Source organism: Parasteatoda tepidariorum, chromosome 5 (assembly GCF_982258835.1).
Source record: "Parasteatoda tepidariorum strain Cologne lab strain chromosome 5, Ptep-v5.0, whole genome shotgun sequence".
NCBI classification, from domain to species: domain Eukaryota; kingdom Metazoa; phylum Arthropoda; class Arachnida; order Araneae; family Theridiidae; genus Parasteatoda; species Parasteatoda tepidariorum.
Genome location: NC_141759.1, coordinates 101,737,702 through 101,760,294, shown reverse-complemented (window position 1 = coordinate 101,760,294; position 22,593 = coordinate 101,737,702). Strand labels below are relative to the sequence as shown.

At 27.6% G+C, this 22,593-nt stretch overlaps 1 protein-coding gene across 3 annotated transcripts; it reads right to left on the bottom strand.

Annotated features, from left to right (window-relative positions):
• Window positions 1-532: 532 nt before the first annotated feature.
• LOC107441073 (uncharacterized) lies at window positions 533-22,379 on the bottom strand. Of its 3 annotated transcripts, none has more exons than XM_043053442.3 (13): window positions 22,287-22,379; window positions 20,036-20,196; window positions 18,629-18,778; window positions 18,481-18,515; window positions 17,225-17,355; window positions 15,614-15,699; window positions 13,038-13,125; window positions 10,107-10,224; window positions 6,279-6,346; window positions 6,112-6,196; window positions 4,726-4,770; window positions 2,460-2,554; window positions 533-742 (listed from the first exon to the last, which is right to left on the bottom strand). In XM_043053442.3, exons 2-12 carry the CDS (start codon window positions 20,169-20,171, stop codon window positions 2,468-2,470), a joined length of 1,029 nt encoding a protein of 342 aa, XP_042909376.2. In that variant the 5' UTR covers window positions 20,172-20,196; window positions 22,287-22,379; the 3' UTR covers window positions 533-742; window positions 2,460-2,467. The 3 variants fall into 3 exon arrangements, with proteins under 3 accessions (XP_042909376.2, XP_042909375.2, XP_042909377.2); XM_043053441.3 differs by having other exon boundaries at window positions 22,240-22,365; XM_043053443.3 differs by lacking the exons at window positions 6,112-6,196; window positions 6,279-6,346 and having other exon boundaries at window positions 22,240-22,365.
• Window positions 22,380-22,593: the final 214 nt, after the last annotated feature.

The following is a 22,593-nucleotide window of genomic DNA, read 5'->3' as shown; positions in this document are numbered from 1 at the left end:
CCCCCAGGGCCATGAAAATTTACGATTACTTATTTTTCTATTGGCTATTTTTTGCAGAGTTAACAATTAATAATTAGTGGTATCAACAGCCAATTGTGATTTCTAACTTTTGTACAGTTATTTTATAGTAAAAAATACATTCATTTATTTATTACGTGCACAGCGTTACGAAAAATTTAGAAAGGGTACACAAAAGTCTTAGGTTTGGGAAACACTGCTCGATGGTATATGGTCTAAGATACTTTTTTGTTAAGTTTGTGTAAATATAAGTCAGGGCTCATACAGCCCTTAAAAGTTTTAAGAAATGGCTATAAAAATAGGATGAATTTTAATATATTCCCATTCACTACCACACTTAAGATTTCAGGGTAAATATATATAGCAGTACAAAATGTGATACTTAGAATTTTTAATTTTAAAGTAAAAGTAAAGAAACAAGATTATATTTTTTCATGAAAATGTTGAATAAATTTTCTAAGGACCGTACGAACCCTGGTATCAAAAGAAAGATAAAAAGAAAGACAACAATCAATAGGAACAATTATAAAATATTTATTCGAAATCACAACGTAAAAAATATATTTTGATATTTACATTAAAAAGCAGGTTTTAATTTACAGTAATCAAAACTGTAACAATTCATGTTTTAATAATTTCAAAACTTTTATTTTCAGAAATCAGTGCTTCATGGTCTGTGGTGTGCAAAAGTGTTAAATGTCCAGGGCAAAGTCCTTGAATACCTCTGAAAAGAGAAGTTTAATCACAAAGGGGTAAAAAAAAGAATGTATTCAACCAAAACACTAAGGGGAAAAAATTGTAGATGAAACTCCATATTATAATTTTTTTCCATGTAAATATAAGTAGAAATTATTCAATTGTATAAAAAAATATCAAAAAAGAAAAAAATCGTTTAAATTTTCCATTCTCAATTATAAGAGATATCAGGGTGCGCGGCCATGTTTCTCAACAAAAAATAAGCACTTTTTAGGCACTCAAAAAATATTTTTAAGTACTATATACATTAATAAAGTGCAAAATTTTTTGTTAATGTGGTTGTGGTACAGATTTTTAAACATACTTTCAATGGTTATTTTTTAATAAATTTTTATATTTAAATGAAGGTAGAAAAGTTTTTAATGCAAGATTTTTACTGTCAGGTCAAAAATCTATGAGTCAAAAACCGATATCTTTTGTGACATTGTATTTTCCTTTTATTTCAAATTTATATAAAATGTGTATCAATATTGTTTATATAATCCATATTTATACAAATCTGTATAAATATGTTCTTTTAAATTTTGAAGCATCAAATTTTAGAAAAAAGTTATATAATATATTTGACAAAAAATAACTTACTTATAAATATAAAAAATTTATTTTTTTTCAATAGGATTATATCACAATTTCATACATCTCAAGTAGAATAAATAAATAAAAATTGCCTACATTTAATAGGTTTTGTTTCATTATATATATTCCAATATTAATTTTAATTATCAAACCATTTCATGTATTTCAGATCAAGAACTCTTATAATATTATTTTCATTTATGTAAAAGGGTAAGCGATTAGTACAATAAATTATCTAGCCCTAAAATTTTTTAGTAAGAAGAAAGAAGTATTGAAAGAAGAAACATGCATTGCAAAAGAAAAATCATAAGAAATCAAAATCATCTTATCGAATCATTTTGATTATGTAGTATATTCTTTATACCTCAAAGTTGAAGGGGTGCTAAAAAAATTTCAAGATAGCGAATTTATATATGCAATGATAGTTGACAATAAGTCTAAATACAACAATGATAATTTTATTTTTATAAGTAAGACAAGAACAGTTATGTATCAAATAGAAAAGAATTGGTTTACAATAAACTTATATTGTGATTTTTCCAAAAAAATTCTATTTCGAGAAAGATTCGACATAGCAAGAGAATGTGCTCTTCGACATAGAAATTCTAATTAGCATTAAGTGTATGTATAATGCCAAAGGGAAAATATTTTTTTGACATAACAAGGTATTCAACACATCGAAGTTCGATAGATCGAGATAGATAAATATAAAATAATAACGAGATAGGTAAATATAAAAGCAAATAATAACAAATTAATTGTTAATTTAAAAAAATATTTTATTAAAAAAATTATTATTTGCTCTAAACATAAGAAAACAAGATACAAGTTTTGTAGAGGTTTTTACCTCTAAAAAACCAGTGCTTATTTTACAATCAATCCTGTCAAAAACCAATTTTTAATGTCAAAAACCCTGACCCAAACTCATTTATATTATTTTTTTTTTAAGTACAGATTTTAGAAGTACAGATATTTCACAAAAATTTGAAATACATATTAGTTCCTAATATATTAAAGAAGAGTAAATTTGAGAAAAGAGCAGACAATTTGTTGAAATTTAACTAGTAAAACCATTTTTATTTAAAAATAAATTTTTTATGAGAGCTTACCAATAAATTTAGTAACCAGCAGACCAATTTACGACATTTCGTAGTGAATGGCCATCAATATAACTAGTCAAGTTTTGAAAAAATTCTTCAGCAATCTAAAATAAATAAATATATTTCAGATTATAAGTTTTAAAATTCAAGTTAACAGCAATAAAATTATATCTTTTAATTGAATAAACATTCATATTAGGGTTAAAATTTTACACAGCTCAGTGCAAAAAAGAAACTGCATTGACGCATGCTTCTTTTACAATCAGTTGGAAAATATTCAGTTGATATGTATTACACAGAGTGTCCCACTATTTTAATCATTTGTATTATTATATAACTGTGCATTGGAAAGAAAAATGAAAAAAATTTTGTTACAAAAAGGGCTTTAAATCATATCGAAAATTCACTAAATAACACTCCATTACTAAAAAAAAATTGTTTCCCATATTAATTGATGAATGATTAACTGAAGTAAAATTTTAAATTTTTAAAATGATTTCAAAAAATTCAAAAGACATTTTATGTTACACACACTTTAGTTCAAGTATAGTATCAAAAATAAAGAAATCAATTTTTAAAGTCCACTGTCCTTTTAATTTCAAGTTACATAAATATTACTTTAGATTATTTTTAATGCATTATGTTGTGCAAAAATTTTAATTGTGATAATTAACTAATTCATAATCTAATTCCAATTATGGAGGAAAGCAAAGAAATAAGAATATATTTACTCTTGTAAGAGAGATAATAAAGAATATAATTACTCTTGTAATTGTATTAATCTTAATGGAACTGTAATTGAAGAAAATAAAACTCCAACTTTAAAGGTGAATGTATCTGATAAATTAAATACAAAAACATATACTAAATGAAAGAAGTTTGTTGTCGCTCTGCTGTTTCTCAATTTATATTTTAAGAGAAAATAAATATTAATAAAAAACTTTCATGTTTATAAATGAAAAAAAAACTATAAAAATAAAATATATATATATATATATATATATATATATATAGGCCTTTCAAAAGTCTGTTTTAATAACAATTTAATGTTAATTACAGGGTGTTAGCTAGTTGAAGGACCTATAAGTCCTTCAAAAGCAAAATTTTACAAATTAACATTTTTACCACCAAAATATAAAACTATATATGAGACTGAGCAATAAATTCTTTTTTTTTTTGCGTCCCATTACCAATTTCCCCTAATAATGATTCTGATAGATTACGAGCAAAATATTTATTAAACAAATATAAATTTAAATTCACCTCTTTACTAGCGTGGGAGTGCTTCTTGGTACTTTATGACCTTTTTACTCATAACAAGGTATACCTATATTGGGTAACGGGACATATGGGTATTCCTGGAAATAAGCTAGCTGATGAAACAGCACGGGCTGGCTCTAGTGTGATTTTCTGGGGCCCTGAACCAGCCTTTGGAATTTCTCCCACATTATTCAGGGCATCTATATTCAAGGTCTATGGCAAAATTGCCCATGAGCAATGGCGCAACACAGAGACAAGCTAAGGAGCTGAATTGTGACTGTTCCAGTATAATATTGTCAAAAAGAGCATCTTAAGCTAAACAAGAACAGCTTAAGGAAGATCATTGGTCTTCTCACTGGACACTGCATCCTCAGGAGACACTGATACATTATGGGTATTGAATCCAACTCTCTTTTTTGAGGTTGTCGTCTTGAAGAGGAGACTTCACGACATATACTTTGTGATAGTGAGGTCTATTCTGCTCAAAGATTTGAGCATTTAGGGCAACATTGCATAAAGACCTGAGAATTGCATGATATTCCTGTCAGGTGTTTGCTGAACTTCGTTTTAGCTTTAAAGCTTTTTTGCTAATCACAATGTAGGGTTTGGGTACAATAGACCTCTGGTCAATGTGCCCCACTCTTTAGAGCTGCCCAACCTCTAAATTTATCTATCTAACATATATAAAATTAGTTTAAACCAAAAGCATATGATTTAAATTTTATAAATTGATTTATTTTTGGATAAAAAAAAAAAATTTTGTTTCAAGTATTGAGATGTTGGGAAATATTGTATTTTAAAGGGCACACTACCTAGTTAATAGAAATTACTTGTATACAAAGAAATTAGCACTTAAACTAAAAAATCAACTGAAGAAAGGAGAAAAATATGGTTAAAAAAATTGCTAATAGATTTAATTCCAAGAAATCAGTAGAAAATGATAGCAAGAATAATTGTAATAAAAATCGATAAATTCTGAATCAAAAATTTTGAAAAATATCTGAATTATACTTACATGTTCTGGCTTTGACAATGCTGATACATGAGGAGTTATAACTACCTGAGCAAGAAAAAAATTATAAATAATCTTGAAAAAAGTCATGCGTTATCATTTAACATCTTAATGAAAAATATTTTATTTCTCTTAAGTAATAACAGACAGTAAAAATGTTCTTTATTTTCCTTGGAAAAAAAGAAAAAAAAATGCCTTCTTCATTAACTAAAAAAAAATGCATTTCAATCACTTTCTTTTCATATTCATAGAAAAAGAAAAATTATTTATTTAAAGAGGAAAAAAAGCAGAAAAGCACATTAGCTGAATTAATAGAAATAAAAATTTATTTTTAATTTTAACAAATGTTTATTATTTTACTGTGCAATGATAAAAAAAAATATTAGTATTTTAAATATTTCTTTAATCTTTTGAACATTCCTTTAGATTATAAAATAAATCTATATAATAATAATATTGAATAAAATGTGAAGCCTAATTATTTTTAAACACTTTTTAAAATTTGAATTTAAAAGGACACTTTTTCCTTTAAGTTGCTTAAAATAGTTAGATGATAGTCACTGTTGCTTAGCAAAATTTACTCAGAGTAACAGCTTTTGCAGTTTTAAATAATGACTCACATAGTCATTCTCAAAATTAAATCAATTCTTCACAATCTTAATTTTTCTTAAGATGTTACACATTAAGCTACACCATTTAAAATGGGAATAATAAAGAAAAGGTTTAGTTGCAGACTTACATGCCATAATGTTTATTGTTGCCAAAAAAAGGGGGAAGAATTCAAATAATTTGTACATAATTATTAAGCAGATGGACCTAATCCATTAGGGTCATCTTTTGGACATATCAGAGTGGGAAGGTCAAGGTATGTGCAGTGAAGTTTTTCAACCTAAACAAAAGAACTAATTAAAAAGCACTTTCTTAGATTTTCTAACAATTTTGGAGAGGTATGTGCAGTGAAGTTTTTCAACCTAAAAGGAAGAATTAATTAAAAAGCACTTTCTTGGATTTTCTAACAATTTTGGCAACATGTACATGTGATTTCTGGTGTTCAACAGAGAAGAATAAAATAAATCGTTGACGGAATGGAATTACAGCAACAGATAGTAAAGATCTTTTGAATAAAATTCTGCAAATTGACTTAGAAATCTTTGACTATAATGATATATTTTCAATTTTTTTTAAATCTATAAATACCTCTTTCATTCCATGTGTAAAAAAATATCTCTCTGTGCTGCATCACTTAAAATAATTAAAAAAATACTTTTAGTAAATGCTAAGGTTATTATTTTAATAAAAAGTAATTAAATACATACAAGCTAACATTAAGATTAAACAACGAAAAATAAAACAAAGCAAAAAGTAAAATCAAGTTTATATTAAGTTTACTTCTGGAATATCCCACAGTTCGCTGGTTTCAGGTAAAGGTTCTTCTTCAAAAACATCCAGTACTGCTCCTGCTAACCAACCATTTCTAAACAAAATTACTCTATTTTAATTGTTTTTGAAAACATAAGATTAACTATTCTCATAAACTTTTAAGATCCTTCCCATACCTTAAAGCTTTTAGTAATTCAGCTTCAGATATAATACTCCCCCGGCCAATATTTATGAAAACTGGTTTCTAAATAAAAAAAAAACATGTAAGAAGCATATTGATAGAAGTTATCACAATTTTTTTTTGATAGATTAAATTTCAAATATAGTATAAGAGCTATTTTAGCAAATAATAGGAGAAATAGTAAGAATTTTAATAACTAAAATAAAAAAATGAAAACAAGGGTTTTAACTCATTAACAAAAAACACACCTAAATCATAACTATTGGTTAACTAAGCAATTCAATTCTCTGACATAGTTGCTAACCTACAAGTTTTGGCTCCTTATAATATTTAAAGTAGAAGATTAGAAAAAACAAGTCCTTTAATTTTGCCAGCGCTTATAAATATCACTTGATATTTTGTACATATGTTTGAATTATTTAAAAGTGGATCAATATTATCATAAATCAAATTTATTAAACCAAGAATAAAATATTATTCATGGATGGGCCTTGCTTCAGATTTTCTTTAAGCATCTGTATTTTTAGCAAACTACATCTCAATGTTAACTATTTAAGACTGAGGATTCCAAGCATCTAAACAGTATGACTCACTTTTCAGAAACTGAATCTACAGTGGCTTACTTTAATGCATTGAATTTTATAGTTTTCTTTAATATACAAGCATTTTTTAAAAGAGGTTTTCACAAATTATCAAAAAATTTGCAAAATTTTATAATGAATGCATTTATTATGAATCATGCATTTCATGTTGAACAATCAAAAATAAGTTATTATTAATCAATAATAAAAATCCTAGTTACAATTTATAACAATATATACAATTACTTTAACAAATATTTCATTTATTATTCCTTAATTAAATCATTAAAACAACGTTTTTAACTCATTAGCAATTTTCATACGTAACATAAAAACCAAAATAAACAAATTGACTAATTAACTTGTCACTTAGTATAATATTTGGTGATCCCACTTTTGCAAGTCCAAGAAATTTAAGTTCTCCTTGAATTGAGTGAGAGATCTTTAAGAGAGATCATGAGAAAGTAAGGGATTTTTGTATTTGTATTTAGAATGAACTCTCTACAATTTGAAGAATTGTCAATTACATGTTTTTCTTAAATTTCTACACAGTCCTTTTCAATTCCTGCTATCATGCTTCATTTTTCTCTTAGGTGTATATCACATAGGTGTTGAAAGTATTGTGTTACCTTCAATTAAAAATGCTTCATATATTATTATTATTACCCTTCAATTTGAGTAATAAGATACTTTTCAGCCATTTTGTTGCACAGAGACAACAATCTGCTCTCTTTTAAACTTACAAATAGCTTTCGTTGATGGCATCACAAAACAAAATAATCAGTTTTAGAAAGTTCAAACTATCTAAAATTTTACGAATACACTCGTTCAATTTGGCATTAACTTACTAAAAATATTAGTGAACGTTTTTCATAGTTACAATTCAAGGAAAATAAAGAATTAAAAACTGTTAGGTGGCAAATCATTTGGTCACAGTGCTTTTGTGAACAAAATAGCTAAGTATTAAAATAATAAAATTACAAATTCGAAATAAAGATATTGGTTTAACAATAAACATGATTAATTTATTATACTCTTGTTAAATTTAGTAATTTATGTTTCTTTTTTTAGAAGGGTTGGCATGATTTAAATCATTTGATTTTCAAAAATACCATTGATTTATATCAATTGTGAGTTTTTTTTCTTATTTTAATGATCATTATTTTAAACCTATTGAGTTTTAAAAATAATATTAATTTTAAGTCGATAATAATTTTTATGCAACGTAATTAATAAATGTTTTTTTCCAAGTGTGATTTAATAAAAAAAAAAGTCTGATTTCATTGTTAATGAAGGTTTTAAGCAAAGCATTAATAAAAGGAAGATATATAGAAATTATAATATTTTAAAATCAAGTAAAAAAAAAAAAAAAGAAGAAGACTAAAGAGGGTAAGAGTGGCATGAAACTTTTAAAATATAATATAGGAAAACAGATATAGGAGACAGATGGAAGATGCAGATGTAGGAAGCCCCATATTATTTGCCTATATTCCCTTTAATTATTTGCTCCATACTTGCCTATAATTTTTAAACTGGGTCAGATATATTACCATACCAAAGGAGTTAATTATACAGGGTGCATAGCCAAATCTTTCAACAAAAAATAAGCACCTTTTAAATATGTTTTAAACACTCAAAAAATATTTTTAAGCACTATATACATTACAAAATACAAAATAATTTTCAAAGACTTGGCATGATCATTAGAAAACAACTAGTTTCTGAAAAAGAACTCTTTTCCTGATTATATTAGCCACCCTAAAAAGATCGAGAGATTTTTTGGTTTGTCTTCAGAGGGTGGAAAATGAAGCCTGAAAATTTAGAATATTTAGCAAAATGCAGTAGAGTTGCACATGAGAGTGCTAGAATCTCACCGAACCCAGCTCAGTAGGCGCACATGCGGACTTCCCAGCATTTCATTAAACATGTAAAATGATTGGTGCTTTCATACGCTGTGGACTGACTGTTTGCCGAAATAGTTGTTGTTTAATGAGTTGTGAAAATGTCGAATAGAACAATGTGAAAAGCATGATTTTGCGTAATACTTGGCAAAAATTGACATGGTAAAGAAAAAAATCTCATTTTTGAAAAGGGATTAAGCATTTTTTAAAAGCACCTAATGAAAAAAGCACCTTTAAAGTCTTTTAAAAAACGAAAATCGAAAATAAGCACCTTTACACTTCGTAAAAACGCTACGCACCATGTTATAGAAAAATTAAGATGATGTAAAATTATTAGTTGATAATGAAAACATTTCAATCATACCCATTTAATTTTAAGATTATTTTAAATACAAGGGATAAAACACATAACATAACAAATATGCAGTTAGTGTATGACAATAATGATAAGATACAGAGTAATTTAAAATAATTATTTTTTTTCAGTAATATTTTTTACTCTTTTATTGAATCTACTCTTTTACCCAATTTACTCTTTTATTGAATATCTAATTAAAAAACGACCTCCTTGCTTTTAATCTGTTTGCATTAGAATGTTGACCTTAGACATTACAATTATCTTACTTATTCAATGATTAGTTTGTAATAATTAATAATATTTTTATCCATCTTAGTTGGAAATATAACCTATTTTCGCTATTAAGTTGCTTTTTAAATAATGTTAAGCATATTATAACATTTTACATAATACTTTTTAAATGTAAAATTAATTTTAAAAAAATTGATTTAATAAAAAAAATTGATTGCAATCAAATAAATCCATTTTTTTAAAATCATGATTTTTTACCAACCCTATTCTTTAGATAAGTTGCATGAATGCAAAACTCATCGTGTTTTTTTTTGTATCATTATTATTTTTCAAGTTAGAATGATATGAAATACAGCTTTAACATGCATTTATTATTATAACGTTAAATCAATTAAAAAACAGAATTACTCTTATATCTAAATTGAGATATTCGGAACACCATGAAATTGGGGGAAGGTTATTCCCATTTTAAAAATTAGATTTTCAGACGACCTAAATCCATGACTTTCTATGATTTTTTTTTTTAAATATAGTAAAAATCATGACATTTCAGGACATATTTTGTTCAGTATCAAAATTCATGACTTTCCAGGTGCACAGATACCCTGTAAATAAAAGAATCACTTATATCTATTTTTCAAATTGCTTGCCTCATACGTGTTTTGAGATAACATAATTGCAGCAATCAAATATTGGAGAAAAATAAATTTGTAATAAATATCTGAAGTAATGTATTTAAATTCATAATTTACTTTTGTACATTTTTCTAATGCACTATTATTTAGCAGTCCAGAGGTGAGGGGAGTGGTGGGGAGAACATTGATTAAATAATCACACTTTGGAAGGACATCATCTAACTTAGTATAAATCCTGAAATAAAAATTTTGATACAAATTTCAAACATTTCAAAAAATTCATATGTTTTATAAACTAAGAAAAAACATTTATATCTTTAATTAAATGTAATTTAATCAACTTCTAGTTACATTATAGAATGAGATGGGCCGGGTATGTAGCGAGAATGAGCCCAGAACGAACAGCATTGAGAGTCTCTAATGCAACCCCCTCCAATAAAAGGCCAAGAGGAAGGCCCAAAAAGAGATGGAAGGACTGTGTAGATGAGGATTTTGCCATCCTAAAAGTGAAGAACTGGAAAACAATTGCTGGGAGAAGGACAGAATGGGAAAAGCTTCTGAGGAAGGCCCAGGCTCACAAAGGGCTGTCGTGCCAATGCTGATGATGAGTTACATTATCTAAGACTGGATTTACAAACTAAATCCAAAGTAGTTTTATTTTTATCCATTGTAATCTTATAATTTTGAATGGAATTAAGTCTCTTTTATTGTTAAAGAAAATTAGCATAAGGTATAAACTTTATATGGATAAAATTGTTGTTGAAGGCTATTAAAGCAAGGGTTGCAATTGTTCTTGCTTTCCAGTGGCGTCATCTATAGCCAAGAATTCAACTTCTATCACACCCATACGTCACACCCGTTTATAGGGCGGACCCAATCATACATCCATTCATTCATCCACAAATCTTAATTTTGATCTGTACCAAGAAACGATAAATATCCAATTCAGTTCTCTCAGAGGTATAATTTGTTATGGGTACATGGAGGACTCTGTGGCCTTACGAATTTAACGAGCACCAGTCACCATTGTATGTGGGGAGTCTTCAGCTGGTTGGATTCAAACGGGAACCAAGCGCCCTGCCAACCAGGCTACCCCCTCTATAGATAAAATTAGTTATTATTTTTCTTTTTAATTTCCATTATTAAAATCTTTAGATTTCATACATGTTGGAGAGGTGTCTTGGGGTTGAAGAATAACACAATTATTGTTAAATTTGTTTAATAAGGTGTGATAACAAGGTTGTTACACAGGCAGGTGGTTAAAACAAGACTCATCTGCGTTATATCTAACACGTATAGCATCATGGAATAAGTGGCTGCCAACATAGATAGGAAAAAATTCAGTTAGATTTTACAAAATATAAATTTTATTATAATTGTTGCATAATGTACTAAATGTTTTACACATTGAGAATTTTTCAGTCATAATTGATTGACATTAAATATGCTGAAATGTTGCGTATCATGTTCGCTCATAATTTTGAATAGTAATAGGCAGTTAATTCATAAAAAATAATTAAGATTTTTTAAATAATTTAAAAAAGGAGCTCTGAATAAAAATAAACTGGGCATTTTAGAACAAAAAAAAAGTTTTAAATTGATTCTATAAAATATGTTGCTTCAATATGTATCAGCAATACTTATTTAAATATTCAAGCAAGTATTAATCTATGCAAAAATTCTACTTCAATAGGGATTTTTTTAGAAAACTTATTACATTTTAGGGGATTTTCTAAAATGTAAAAAAAAAACAGGAGAATTTTTATTAAACTAGGAGAAACTAGCAAAATGCAGTAATCTACTGGAAATCCAGTAGAGTTGGCAGTTACGGTGGCGCTATCACTAAGATATGGCGCTTCTGTGTTTCAGCGCTAGACCGTGTATGCAACATACACTATAATAAAATATTAGGCTCTATTATGAGAAGCATGCGGCAAATGCACAAGGGTAGATCACTTTCTGCGAGCAAGTAGTGGGTCCTCTTTTCCTGTCTCTTTGTGTTGCAGCTCCTACTTCACCTATATTTGGACATCATCTTTGGCATATGATCTCTCACACTCTCTAACTGCAAATTTTCAAAGCAAATGTGCTACCTCTATTCAACCAATTAAACAATAGCACACAGCTGAAGTGGGAGTTACTGTTCTCCTTATTATAAGATAAAGATCAAAATACAATATACTCTCGATGTCTCAAAAACCTTGTCATGTTATCAAAATACAGTACACTCTCGATGTCTCGAAAACCTTGTCATGTTATCAAAATACAGTACACTCTTGATGTCTCGAAAACCTTGTCATGTTATCAAAATACAATACACTCTCGATGTCTCGAAAACCTTGTCATGTTATCCAAATATAGTACACTCTCGATGTCTCGAAAACCTTGTCATGTTATCAAAATACAGTACGCTCTCGATATCTCGAAACCCTTGTTATGTTATCAAAAAACAGTGTACTCTAGATGTCTTAAACTTCTATGCCTCAAAAACTTCGTTATGTCAAAAAAACATTTCCTTCCTTGGCATTATATATCCAACTAATGTTAATTTGAATTCCTATGCCGAAGAGTTACTTACCAAAAACCTTTTTATGTTGATTTTTTATGGAAATAAAATATTAATTTTTTTTGGCAAAATCACAATGTAAGTTTGCTATAAACCAATTCTTTCCTATATAATGCATAATTTTTTTTGCCTTACTTTTTAAAATAAAATTATCCTTGTTGTATTTAGATTTATAGTCGACTATCATTACATACATATTTAATAGTAGTTATTATTATGTTTCATGACTCAACTTTTTAGAAAATATTTTTCTACTTTTTAGAACATGCTCTGAACTTGTTATCTCGAAAACTCGCTATCTTGATATTTTTCTAGCTTCCCTTCAACTTTGAGATATCGAGAATATACTTAATTACAATGGATTAACAGGTGTGTTTTATAAGATCATGGAGGTGGTAGTAGAAGTAATCTACCCAAGTAATAGTAACTGTAATAATGATGATAACTAACAAGAACTCTCTGAAAAAGTAAATAAAACTTACTCATCAAAGTAACACTGAGAGCCAGGAGCTCGAGGTCTTCGGGCAAAACCATTAACAGTTGTACCCCTCGACTTCAAAAAACTTGCAACTAAAAAAAATTATCCAGTTTCAAATTTTATAGAAATAAGAAAGGCATAATTGTGAAAAACAAAGCTACATTTTCATAGATGGAATAATACAGTATACTCTCTATATCAGGGTTGCCACAGAAAAATTGAACAAAATAGTTGCTTTTAGTAGCCTAAAACGTGAAAATAGTAGCCAAAAACTAGGAAAATAGTTGCCTAAATAAGAACAAAAATTCATCAAAAATATGACTAAAATTTTGTTAATGGCTTAATTGTCATATGCCATGATCCATTCAGTCAAGTTGGTGGCAAATATGATCCTTTTTATATAAACGTAAATGTTTATATATATATATGAAAAGTGATTACTCAAATTCGAAATTCCAGCATCATGATATGGTAGAATTTTTTTCTTTTAAATCGTGTGGAATTTCGTAGAAATAATCAATAAAAAGGCGATCGAGAAATGAAATAGACTTAGAATGGAGTCTGTGCAGATTGAACGATTTAAAAAGTGAAGACTCAAATTTACTAAATTTTTTAAGAAAAAAAAAATCAGTGCGTTCAGAAACCATCTTGTGGGGTGTAGATTTTCCACCCAATTTATGCTTTAAAAAAAAAACATTGCTAGGAGTACAGAAAAGTCTCCCAATAGTCCCTGAAAATAGTTGTTTTTTATCCTTTTCAGGCAAAAAAAGTTGCCATAGTAGCCTCATGCCAAAAATAATTGCAAATAGTTGCATTTTAGTCGCCTGTGGCAACCCTGCTATATCTATATCCTAAAAACCTTGCAATGTCAAAAAAAAAATATCCCCTTGCCATTATATATCCACCTAATGTTAATTTGAATTCTTATTTCAAAGAGTTCCAAAAATTTGTTACGTCGAATTTTTTTTTTAAAATAGAAAAAGAATTTTTCTGGAAAGATCACAAAATAGGTTAATCGCAAACCAATTACTTTCTACTTAATGCACAATTATTTTTGTCTTATTTTTAAAAATAAAATTATCATTGTTGTATTTAGACTTATAGTCAACTATCATTGCATACATATTTATTAGTAGTTATTCTTATCTTGCATGATTCTACTTTTTAGAGTAATATTTTAGAATATATTTTTCTACCTTTTAGAGCATATTTCATTCTGAACTCGAAATCTCGAAAACTTGTTCGAGATATTTGATCACAAAACCAATTCTTTTCCATTTAATGCACAATTATTTTTTTCTTACTTTTAAAAATAAAATTATCATTGTAGTATTTAGACTTATAGTCAACTATCATTGCATACATATTTATTAGTAGTTATTCTTATCTTGCATGACTCTACTTTTTAGAGTAATATTTTAGAATATATTTTTTTACTTATCAGAACATATTCAATTCTAAACGTACTAACTCGAAACTCTTTTAGCAACCCTTCAACATTAAGGTATTGTGGGAAGAGTTGTTATCAATAATGTCAACCTTCATCTATGATATACTAGGAAATTGAAACTGTATTTTTGAAGTGGTAGATTACACTACAGTATCAAGAATAAACTATACATCATATTTTTTCAAAAATTTTAAAATGAATCCTTTTTCCACTCCATTTCTCTTCCAACCGAGAAAGAAATTTTCAATCAAGGAAGGAAATTTATCGAAATAATTTTCAAGATGTAACATAAATAAATAATATTATTCAAGTAAATTCAAAGTTTCTTTAAATATGAAATGTGAATCATATTTTAATAAAAAAAAAAACAGAATTTGATGATAAGTGTACCAACCTAGAACTTAACAATAGAATCAACTGTGCTGTTACATTCCGAGGTTGCGAGAAACACCTATTGCTATAGATTTTCTGCAATTTTTAAATAAATCTGTAGAACTTATTGCTCAAGAACTCTAGTGCCTAACATATAAGTTTCTTCATTGAATTTAGCATCATAGCTATTGTATTTAACAAAGTTTAATTTTGGCAGCTCAAGTTTCAATGATTATTAAAGCTGGTGCTTAGCACATGACATTTCAAAAATAAAATACTCATAAACTGCATTTCAAAATTATAATATTAATGAATAAATAAATAATTTAATTATTAAGCAAACAATAATTTATCTGATTCCTGATACTTTTTATAGTTGCAAAAAAGGATAAAAAATTAGCAGTTAAGACTGTCTACTATGCTGGTAGGGAAAAAATATTTTTATTTATCTTTAAACTGATTTGCTCATTCTTAGATCAGCCTAATTACTAATTAACCAGCTCACTCAAACTTTGATATATTTCCTGCCTTGCTATGACTTAGACTCCCTAATTTGTCAGTCTGCTCACTCTTTGATTTGCTTTCTGTATTTTCTTCCTGTATTTAATTACTTTATTAAAAATTATTAATCATAGAAACAGTTGTAGTTAAAATTTGTGAGGTTACTTTATGCCTCAAAGATTTTTTTTCTTTTGCAAACTTTTTATGGCATGCAACAATACAGGAATAGAACATGCAAATATTTTACAATAACTTACTGCCAGATCCCATATTTCCAACACCTAAAATTCCAACACTCAGCTCATTTAGTGATCGATGATTAGAAAAAACATTATTTGGCAACCTTTAAAGAAATAAATTTTTAAGAATATATTTTTGTTTATGAAGATTACTAAAGATCAACAGCTAACTTTTAAATATAAGACATTCTCAAAAATGGATAAGTCATAAAATAAATATGTTCAGTTTTTCAGACATGTGATTGCAGATAAAAATAAATATCAGAATTTTTTTTCTCAATGTGTAATTTTTTTTTTCAAAAAATATTTCATTTTCAGTCTTTTTGTACATGAAAGATTCAGTTTTATGCACCAAATTAAAATTTATAAAATTTAAAAAGAGAAAAAATGTCTTAATCAAATAAACTTTTTTCTCATGAACACATAAAAGAATGTATACATTGAAATATATATACTGACTTCCACCTTTCTCACACTTGTTGCCATTGTATCAAAAGTTAAAAAAAAAAAAAACATGAAATACACGGCAATAACTGAACAAAGATTTGTGATATAACCCAGCGTTTTCACCACAGCGTGAGGACGCGAGAATCTCGCATATTTTTTTCCTTTTCTCGGATGCGCGATTTGAATTTTCAGCACCATATTAATATCGAAGTTTTAAAAAATCATGTGGCAACAGCAGTAGATTAAAACCTCGCATTCACTTAATGCAAATCGAGCGCATCAAAAAGTAATTACTCGAATATGCAAGCTAAATTTTGCGTATCGTGATAATATTGGAATTTCAAAAACTAAGAAAAAATCAATTGCATTCAATGCGAAAAAAAAAAAAAAAGAAAATGTGGATTTATGACGATATCCAGTGCGCTGAAAAGTGATAATTGAAATGCACAATTTGAAATTTTAATGTTGTAATACCACATTAAAAATTCATTCGATCTAATTGCAGCTAAATAAAAAAGGGAACAAATCTATCATATCTTTTAAATATTTGAATTGTTATCAATTTTATACTTTTGTGTTTGCTTCAGTAGCTCCTTAATTTTAGCCAAAGTTATTATGGAATCTTGTGTTCTCAAAGTTGCGTTTTTCTCTAACAAATCTGGGTAAAAAAAATAATCTTTATTGCAGTGAATGAGAATTTAGAGAGTGCTGGTAAGGGCGGAATAAATGTTTTGTCAACAAGATTTTGCATAAGTAACGAAATTTATACTTTAGATTAGTAGAATTCCGAGAAAATTTTGTCGGAATATAAATAATTGATTCAGTCCACGAATCAAAGGTCTTGAGAATCTCAGATATTCATGAATTAGCAGAAGAATCACATACCTTATCATGTTTAATTTTTCTTAAATAATTTCTTTCAATTTTTCATAATAGTAGATTCAAATTGTTCAATAAAATTATTTTCACACCAACTCTTATTTAATGACACTGCACACGTCCCTACATGAGCATTTATCTGTCAATGGTTGATGCCTAAAATTTACAACTTACCTTTTTTTTTTATTGAGAGTCTAATTTTAGATTGGTTTCATTTGGTTTGTTAGATTTTTTTTTATTGCAAAAAAAAAAAAAAAAAAACATTTGCCCTTTCAATTGTTTTCACCAGTGTAAAATACTAACCAAACTTTGGATTCTTGACTTTTCCAACATAATCTTGATTTTCTTTCAGAATTTAAAATGTGGCAAACAACATACTCGGCTATTAGAGAGGTAAAGGAATCCCCGCTGTGTCTTGTCACAGTAAATGGTGGCTAAATAAGAAGAAAATTAAGTGAGTTTTATAAGCACAAAATAGGCATAGACAAGCTTTTTAAAATAAGAGTAGATATGTCTATATGAAATAATAAAAATCATTATACAAAAAACTATTATTGATATTGAAAATACATAGGGAAAAAAAAAGAATATACATTAGTGTCCATAAATTGTGAAAATGTCATCTAGTTAAGATACAAAATATTATTAATTGAGCAACCACTATTTCAGCTCAAGGTTTTTATTTTATTTGGATACAGATAAGCATTAAAAAAAATCTCAAATGGATAGCTTGATTGAGCAAAATTGTATACAAATCCAATGGCATACCTACCAACATTGGAGAAATAAAATAATGGAGATTTTACTAGGGACATTTTTTTGGGCTCCGAGTTAAGTTTTGATGCATCATGCATAATTATGTTAAGTCAAAATTGATAATAATATACAGTAATTATATTTAGCGAAGTAAAAAATATGTATATAAATCTTAATCAAAAGATTTTTTAAACCATTATTTATAATTACTTAAACTATAAACATTCAACACGCTGCAGTACTGACAATAGCACCATCTATTGAGGAATAAGAGAAGTATTCTTGCCATTAGGGGATATTTTATCACCAAATTAATTTTAACAAATACGAAGAAATTTGAGAATTACAGGTGAACTGGAAATAGGGGTAAAATACAGAGTCTTCGTTAAAAAACAGGAGACTTGGCAGGTATAGATTGGGAAGAACAAATAACACCTTTCCTCTATCAATTAAATATTGAAAAAATTCAGTTATTGATTAAAAAGAGTAATGAAACTTTATCCTAAAATAGAATGAGATCACTAATTATTCAATCTCAAAAATTCAATTCAGATCTTAAAAACAAAAGAATCTTAATTATTTTTTAGCTGGTTATTAAATTTTAAAAAAAAGAATTAGTTATAAAGATGTGAATATTTTCTTCCTTTTTTACAATAATTTTTTTTTCTTTGCCACTAATAAATAAGAATCTGGAAGTACAGAAAAATAAAAACAAAAAACCTGCCACATACAAATCCTGACACGCTGTTAAAAAAAAACTTTTATTTTTAATTAAAAAATAAAATATTTGAAAGTGTTCAAACCTCTTGAGGAATCGCTTTCAAAAGACCTTCGATGCCTATAAAAAATTAAATAAATAAAACATTACTGTAAGCAGAACTAAACTAACAGAAACTAAACAGAACAACAACAGAAACTAAAATTAATATAAAAAATTATGCTTTTATTTACCAGCCCAAGTACTGTGAGCCCATTTTAATTGCGGCATGAAATTGTGCAATTTCACAAGAATATCAGAATCACAAACAGCAATTTCCACATCTTTAAGAATATCCTTACATTTTTCAGTCAGTGATGAATCAATCCCAAAGTTATCTAAAACTAGAAAAAAAATTTCAACTGTATATGCTCAAAATATTTCCAATTTGCTCTGAGTTACCATGTAACAAATAAACAAATTAAAGAGACTTTCATCAGAAAACTAGAACAATTTTTATACTAGTTTTGAAATAAAAAATAGATAATGAAAGCTCTCTACAACAATTTAATTTTTGAATCCTAATTTTTTATGATAGTAAAAACAATTTGTTTTGTAAAACATGCCCACTATGGCTGTTATCACTTTTTCTTTGACACCGAAATTTTGTGAAAGAAAAAAATTTAAATAAACTTTGTATTTGATCAGAAACTAATTCTAAATTTTAACAAAATGAGACACAGTGCATATCCTCAGATACATTAGTACATAGCAGCTAAACTTTCTAATTCTTCATGAAATAAATAACTCATAGAATAAATAACATTTCTAAAAACAACTACGATTTTAACCTTAACATAAAAAAAAATCCTTTTAAAACTAATGGTGGTATTGACAACATTTTAATATCATAATGTTCTTTAAACAATTCTCTAAAACTCTTCAAAATGTTATATTTTTTTCTTTTAATAGTTTTTTTTCATTATGAGACTAAAATCTGAAAAACTAGCCGAGACAGCAATGATAAATGGAAGATTTTTTAACAAAGAGAGAAGCAAGATATATACTATATATATTTTATTTTGTACTTAAGGATTATCCTGTTGACCTGTGCTTTGGGATTATCCCATCGAACAGTCAATACTAATGAAAATGTGCAAATTCTTGGCGCCATCATAATGAAAAGCAATTTCCAAAATAAACATTCTAAACACAAAAATTTAAGTGTAAAAATATGTAATAAAAAGTGTAATATAAAGAATCAAAACAAAGTAAAAACTTCTATTTTTTTCAAATAATTACACATTGAATTATTCTTCAATCTAACTATATACATTCCAAATATTATTATAAATCATTTTTGCAGCCAAAAATCCTTGATAGCTTTTAAAGCGCAAACAAACAAGTCATTATCCTTGTGCAGTCACAGACTCATAAATTCGTTTAAATACGCTAAAGAAAACTAACTTGCATAGTCAAGGATTACATAATAAATATAATCAAATTTGCAGTTATTGGCGCAGAAGCTACTTTTTGGCAATAATATTGAGTTTGGTGGAAATGATTCACGGAATAATCCCAAAATACAAAAATGGTCAACGGGATAATCCCTAAATACCTTTTATTTAAATAAATAATTGAATATATATAAATATAGTTACTTGGAAGATCTATTTCTTTCACTTCAATTTGAGGCATAGCACAAGCTCTTAAACATTGAGCCAATTTAGATATTTTTGAAAGTACGAAAATTGGAGGCAAACTGAAAATTCCTGGCGATGAAAAGCATGCAGCCATTTTTCAGAATTTTTTAATTCAATTTCTGCAAAGTAAAAAAAGAGAAAAAAATACAAATTTTAGTAGAAAATTTCTTATTATGACAATTAGATACCAGAAATTAAACAATCTTACATTGCAACTAATTATAATAATTTGAGCAATAAGATATTTTGAAATTTCCATAACCATGCTTTTAGAGACTCTTTATTATGCTTCTTCTAAAAAATTGCCGTCAATCGATCTCAAAAAGAAAAAATTGCCTTTATTTTGTGACACTGTGTTTACATAAGAAAGGTGATGTTTCCTTTGACTTTCTTTTAAACAAAAATTAGCGCACAACTTTAACTACAATTTTGAAAATTTATTTGTTAACTATTCATTTTTATAAAATTAAATAACTAAGAAAACATTTCTTATAAAACAAATAAACAGAAGATTTCAAAACAGTCCCTATAACAAAATGGTAACCAATTAATGAAGAAAACAATCTGTTGAACCAAAAAATATATATATATATATATCACCAGAAAATAGAAAAAATTTGAAAGGGGTATAAAAAAGATATATTTTTTTAAATATAAATGTATATAAGTTCAAAATGTAGAGAAAACAAGGGAAAATTACAGAACAATGAAAAAACTTATTGTTTTTCTTAATTTTCTTTATGCTTTTTTGTTTTTATTTATTATGATATATATATATATATTCAAACTACTTATCCATGATGAAGAGAGTGCTGATAATATAGACAGTGTTAAGCCTGGGGAGATTTCCATATCGCAAATCACCAAGACTACCCGGCAGTGGCCAACGAGAAACTAAAAAAAAGACATCACAGAAAGGGTCCAACTCGAAAGGTATAACCAGGCAAACATCTACATATTTTTTTGTAACAAAAATTTGCAAGTTTAGAATCTATTTGGCACCTTGGCGATTGTAGTAGGTGCAACAGTTAATGATATGGAAATTATCCCTTAAGCCAGCCTATAACCCTAAGGATAAAGAAGGTATGTTTTCCTAATCCGAGCAAGTACTTAGAGAATCAACAAGAGGAGTCAGCAACTATAGTTTGTCTAAGCTAAGAATTCATCCTGCAACAAAGTCTGAGGCCGTGTGGTGCTATGGAAACAAAAATGGTGCATTTTGGGGAGGGTAGCTTCACTCTACACAATAGACCGAAAAAAAAGATTCCCTTTCTCTCTCCGACCCGAAACAGTGACCCCGCACCCCTACTTGAAATAGTCATACCTCGTTACCATAGTCACCGCCACAGGCCCAGATGAATATCTGGGGGAGTTCTTATTTCAGACAAACTATAGATCTCCAGCATAAAGTATAATTGCAACAACAAAAATAACATGTTTAGGCTACTGTGTTCATTTTAACAGAAGATATCTGTGATGAATAGAAAAAGTCTTGCTGACACTGTAATGACTGGGGCTACTGTAATGGCACGAGTAAATTTAATCTCATTTTTAGATAATTTTTTTAAGAACTCAAAACATAAAAAATCGCTAAATTCACTTTTGTCTGGATCATAAAAGCATCTATTAAAAATTATATTTAATTAATTTAAAATTGTGTGAAGTTCATTTTTATTCATTCAGAACACATTTAAACAACTATTCCAAGCATATTTAAGGTTTTAACTAATTAAAATTTTAAAAATAATGATAACAAGTTATCATTATTTCAAATTTTAATTAATTACTGATTTATGTGTGTAAACAATTAATTATGGATTAATTCATTTACGTTCACTGTTTTACGCTCTTATTTAAAATCAAGATATTTAAAAGGTTTTATCAATAAATTTAATTGTTGTAAACTTAACTCACTTAAAAAAGTCAAAACCAAAAAAATGAATAAGTAAATTTTTTCATGCTTATAAAAATTAAAAACATAAACAGAAATGATATTTATTTCCTAATATCACTTTCATGCGCTTTTCAAATTAAGAGCAGAAGAGGTTAAAAATTATACGGTCTGATGAATAGTCGCTTCTTTATCCTCTATCTTTGATGTGAACATCAAAAGATCTCCTAACTGCTCATACTAATATAAAAAATAACAAAGGCATACTTACTCAGTAATGTTAATTTTTGTGATAAGAAATAGGAAAAACCGCAAAACCTCAAATACGGCTGACGATCTTACAGCTGTTTGTTTACAATGATCTTGCTGCCTATTTCTGTTAACTCGAGTAAGTGATTAGGTGTCTCTGATTAATCTTTTTAGCACGCTTGCAGCTTACTTAATTCTTAAAAGAAAAGAGATTATTTGTTGGTTTTTTTGTATCGGATCATTCTTACTGAATGTGATTCACGCACATTCGATGACCATCGAGGTGTGAAAATCTGAATGGTTAGGCTGACCAACATCCTCAGAAAGCTTAAAAAACTGATGACACAATTTCTAAAAAAAAAACATTCGAAAATGG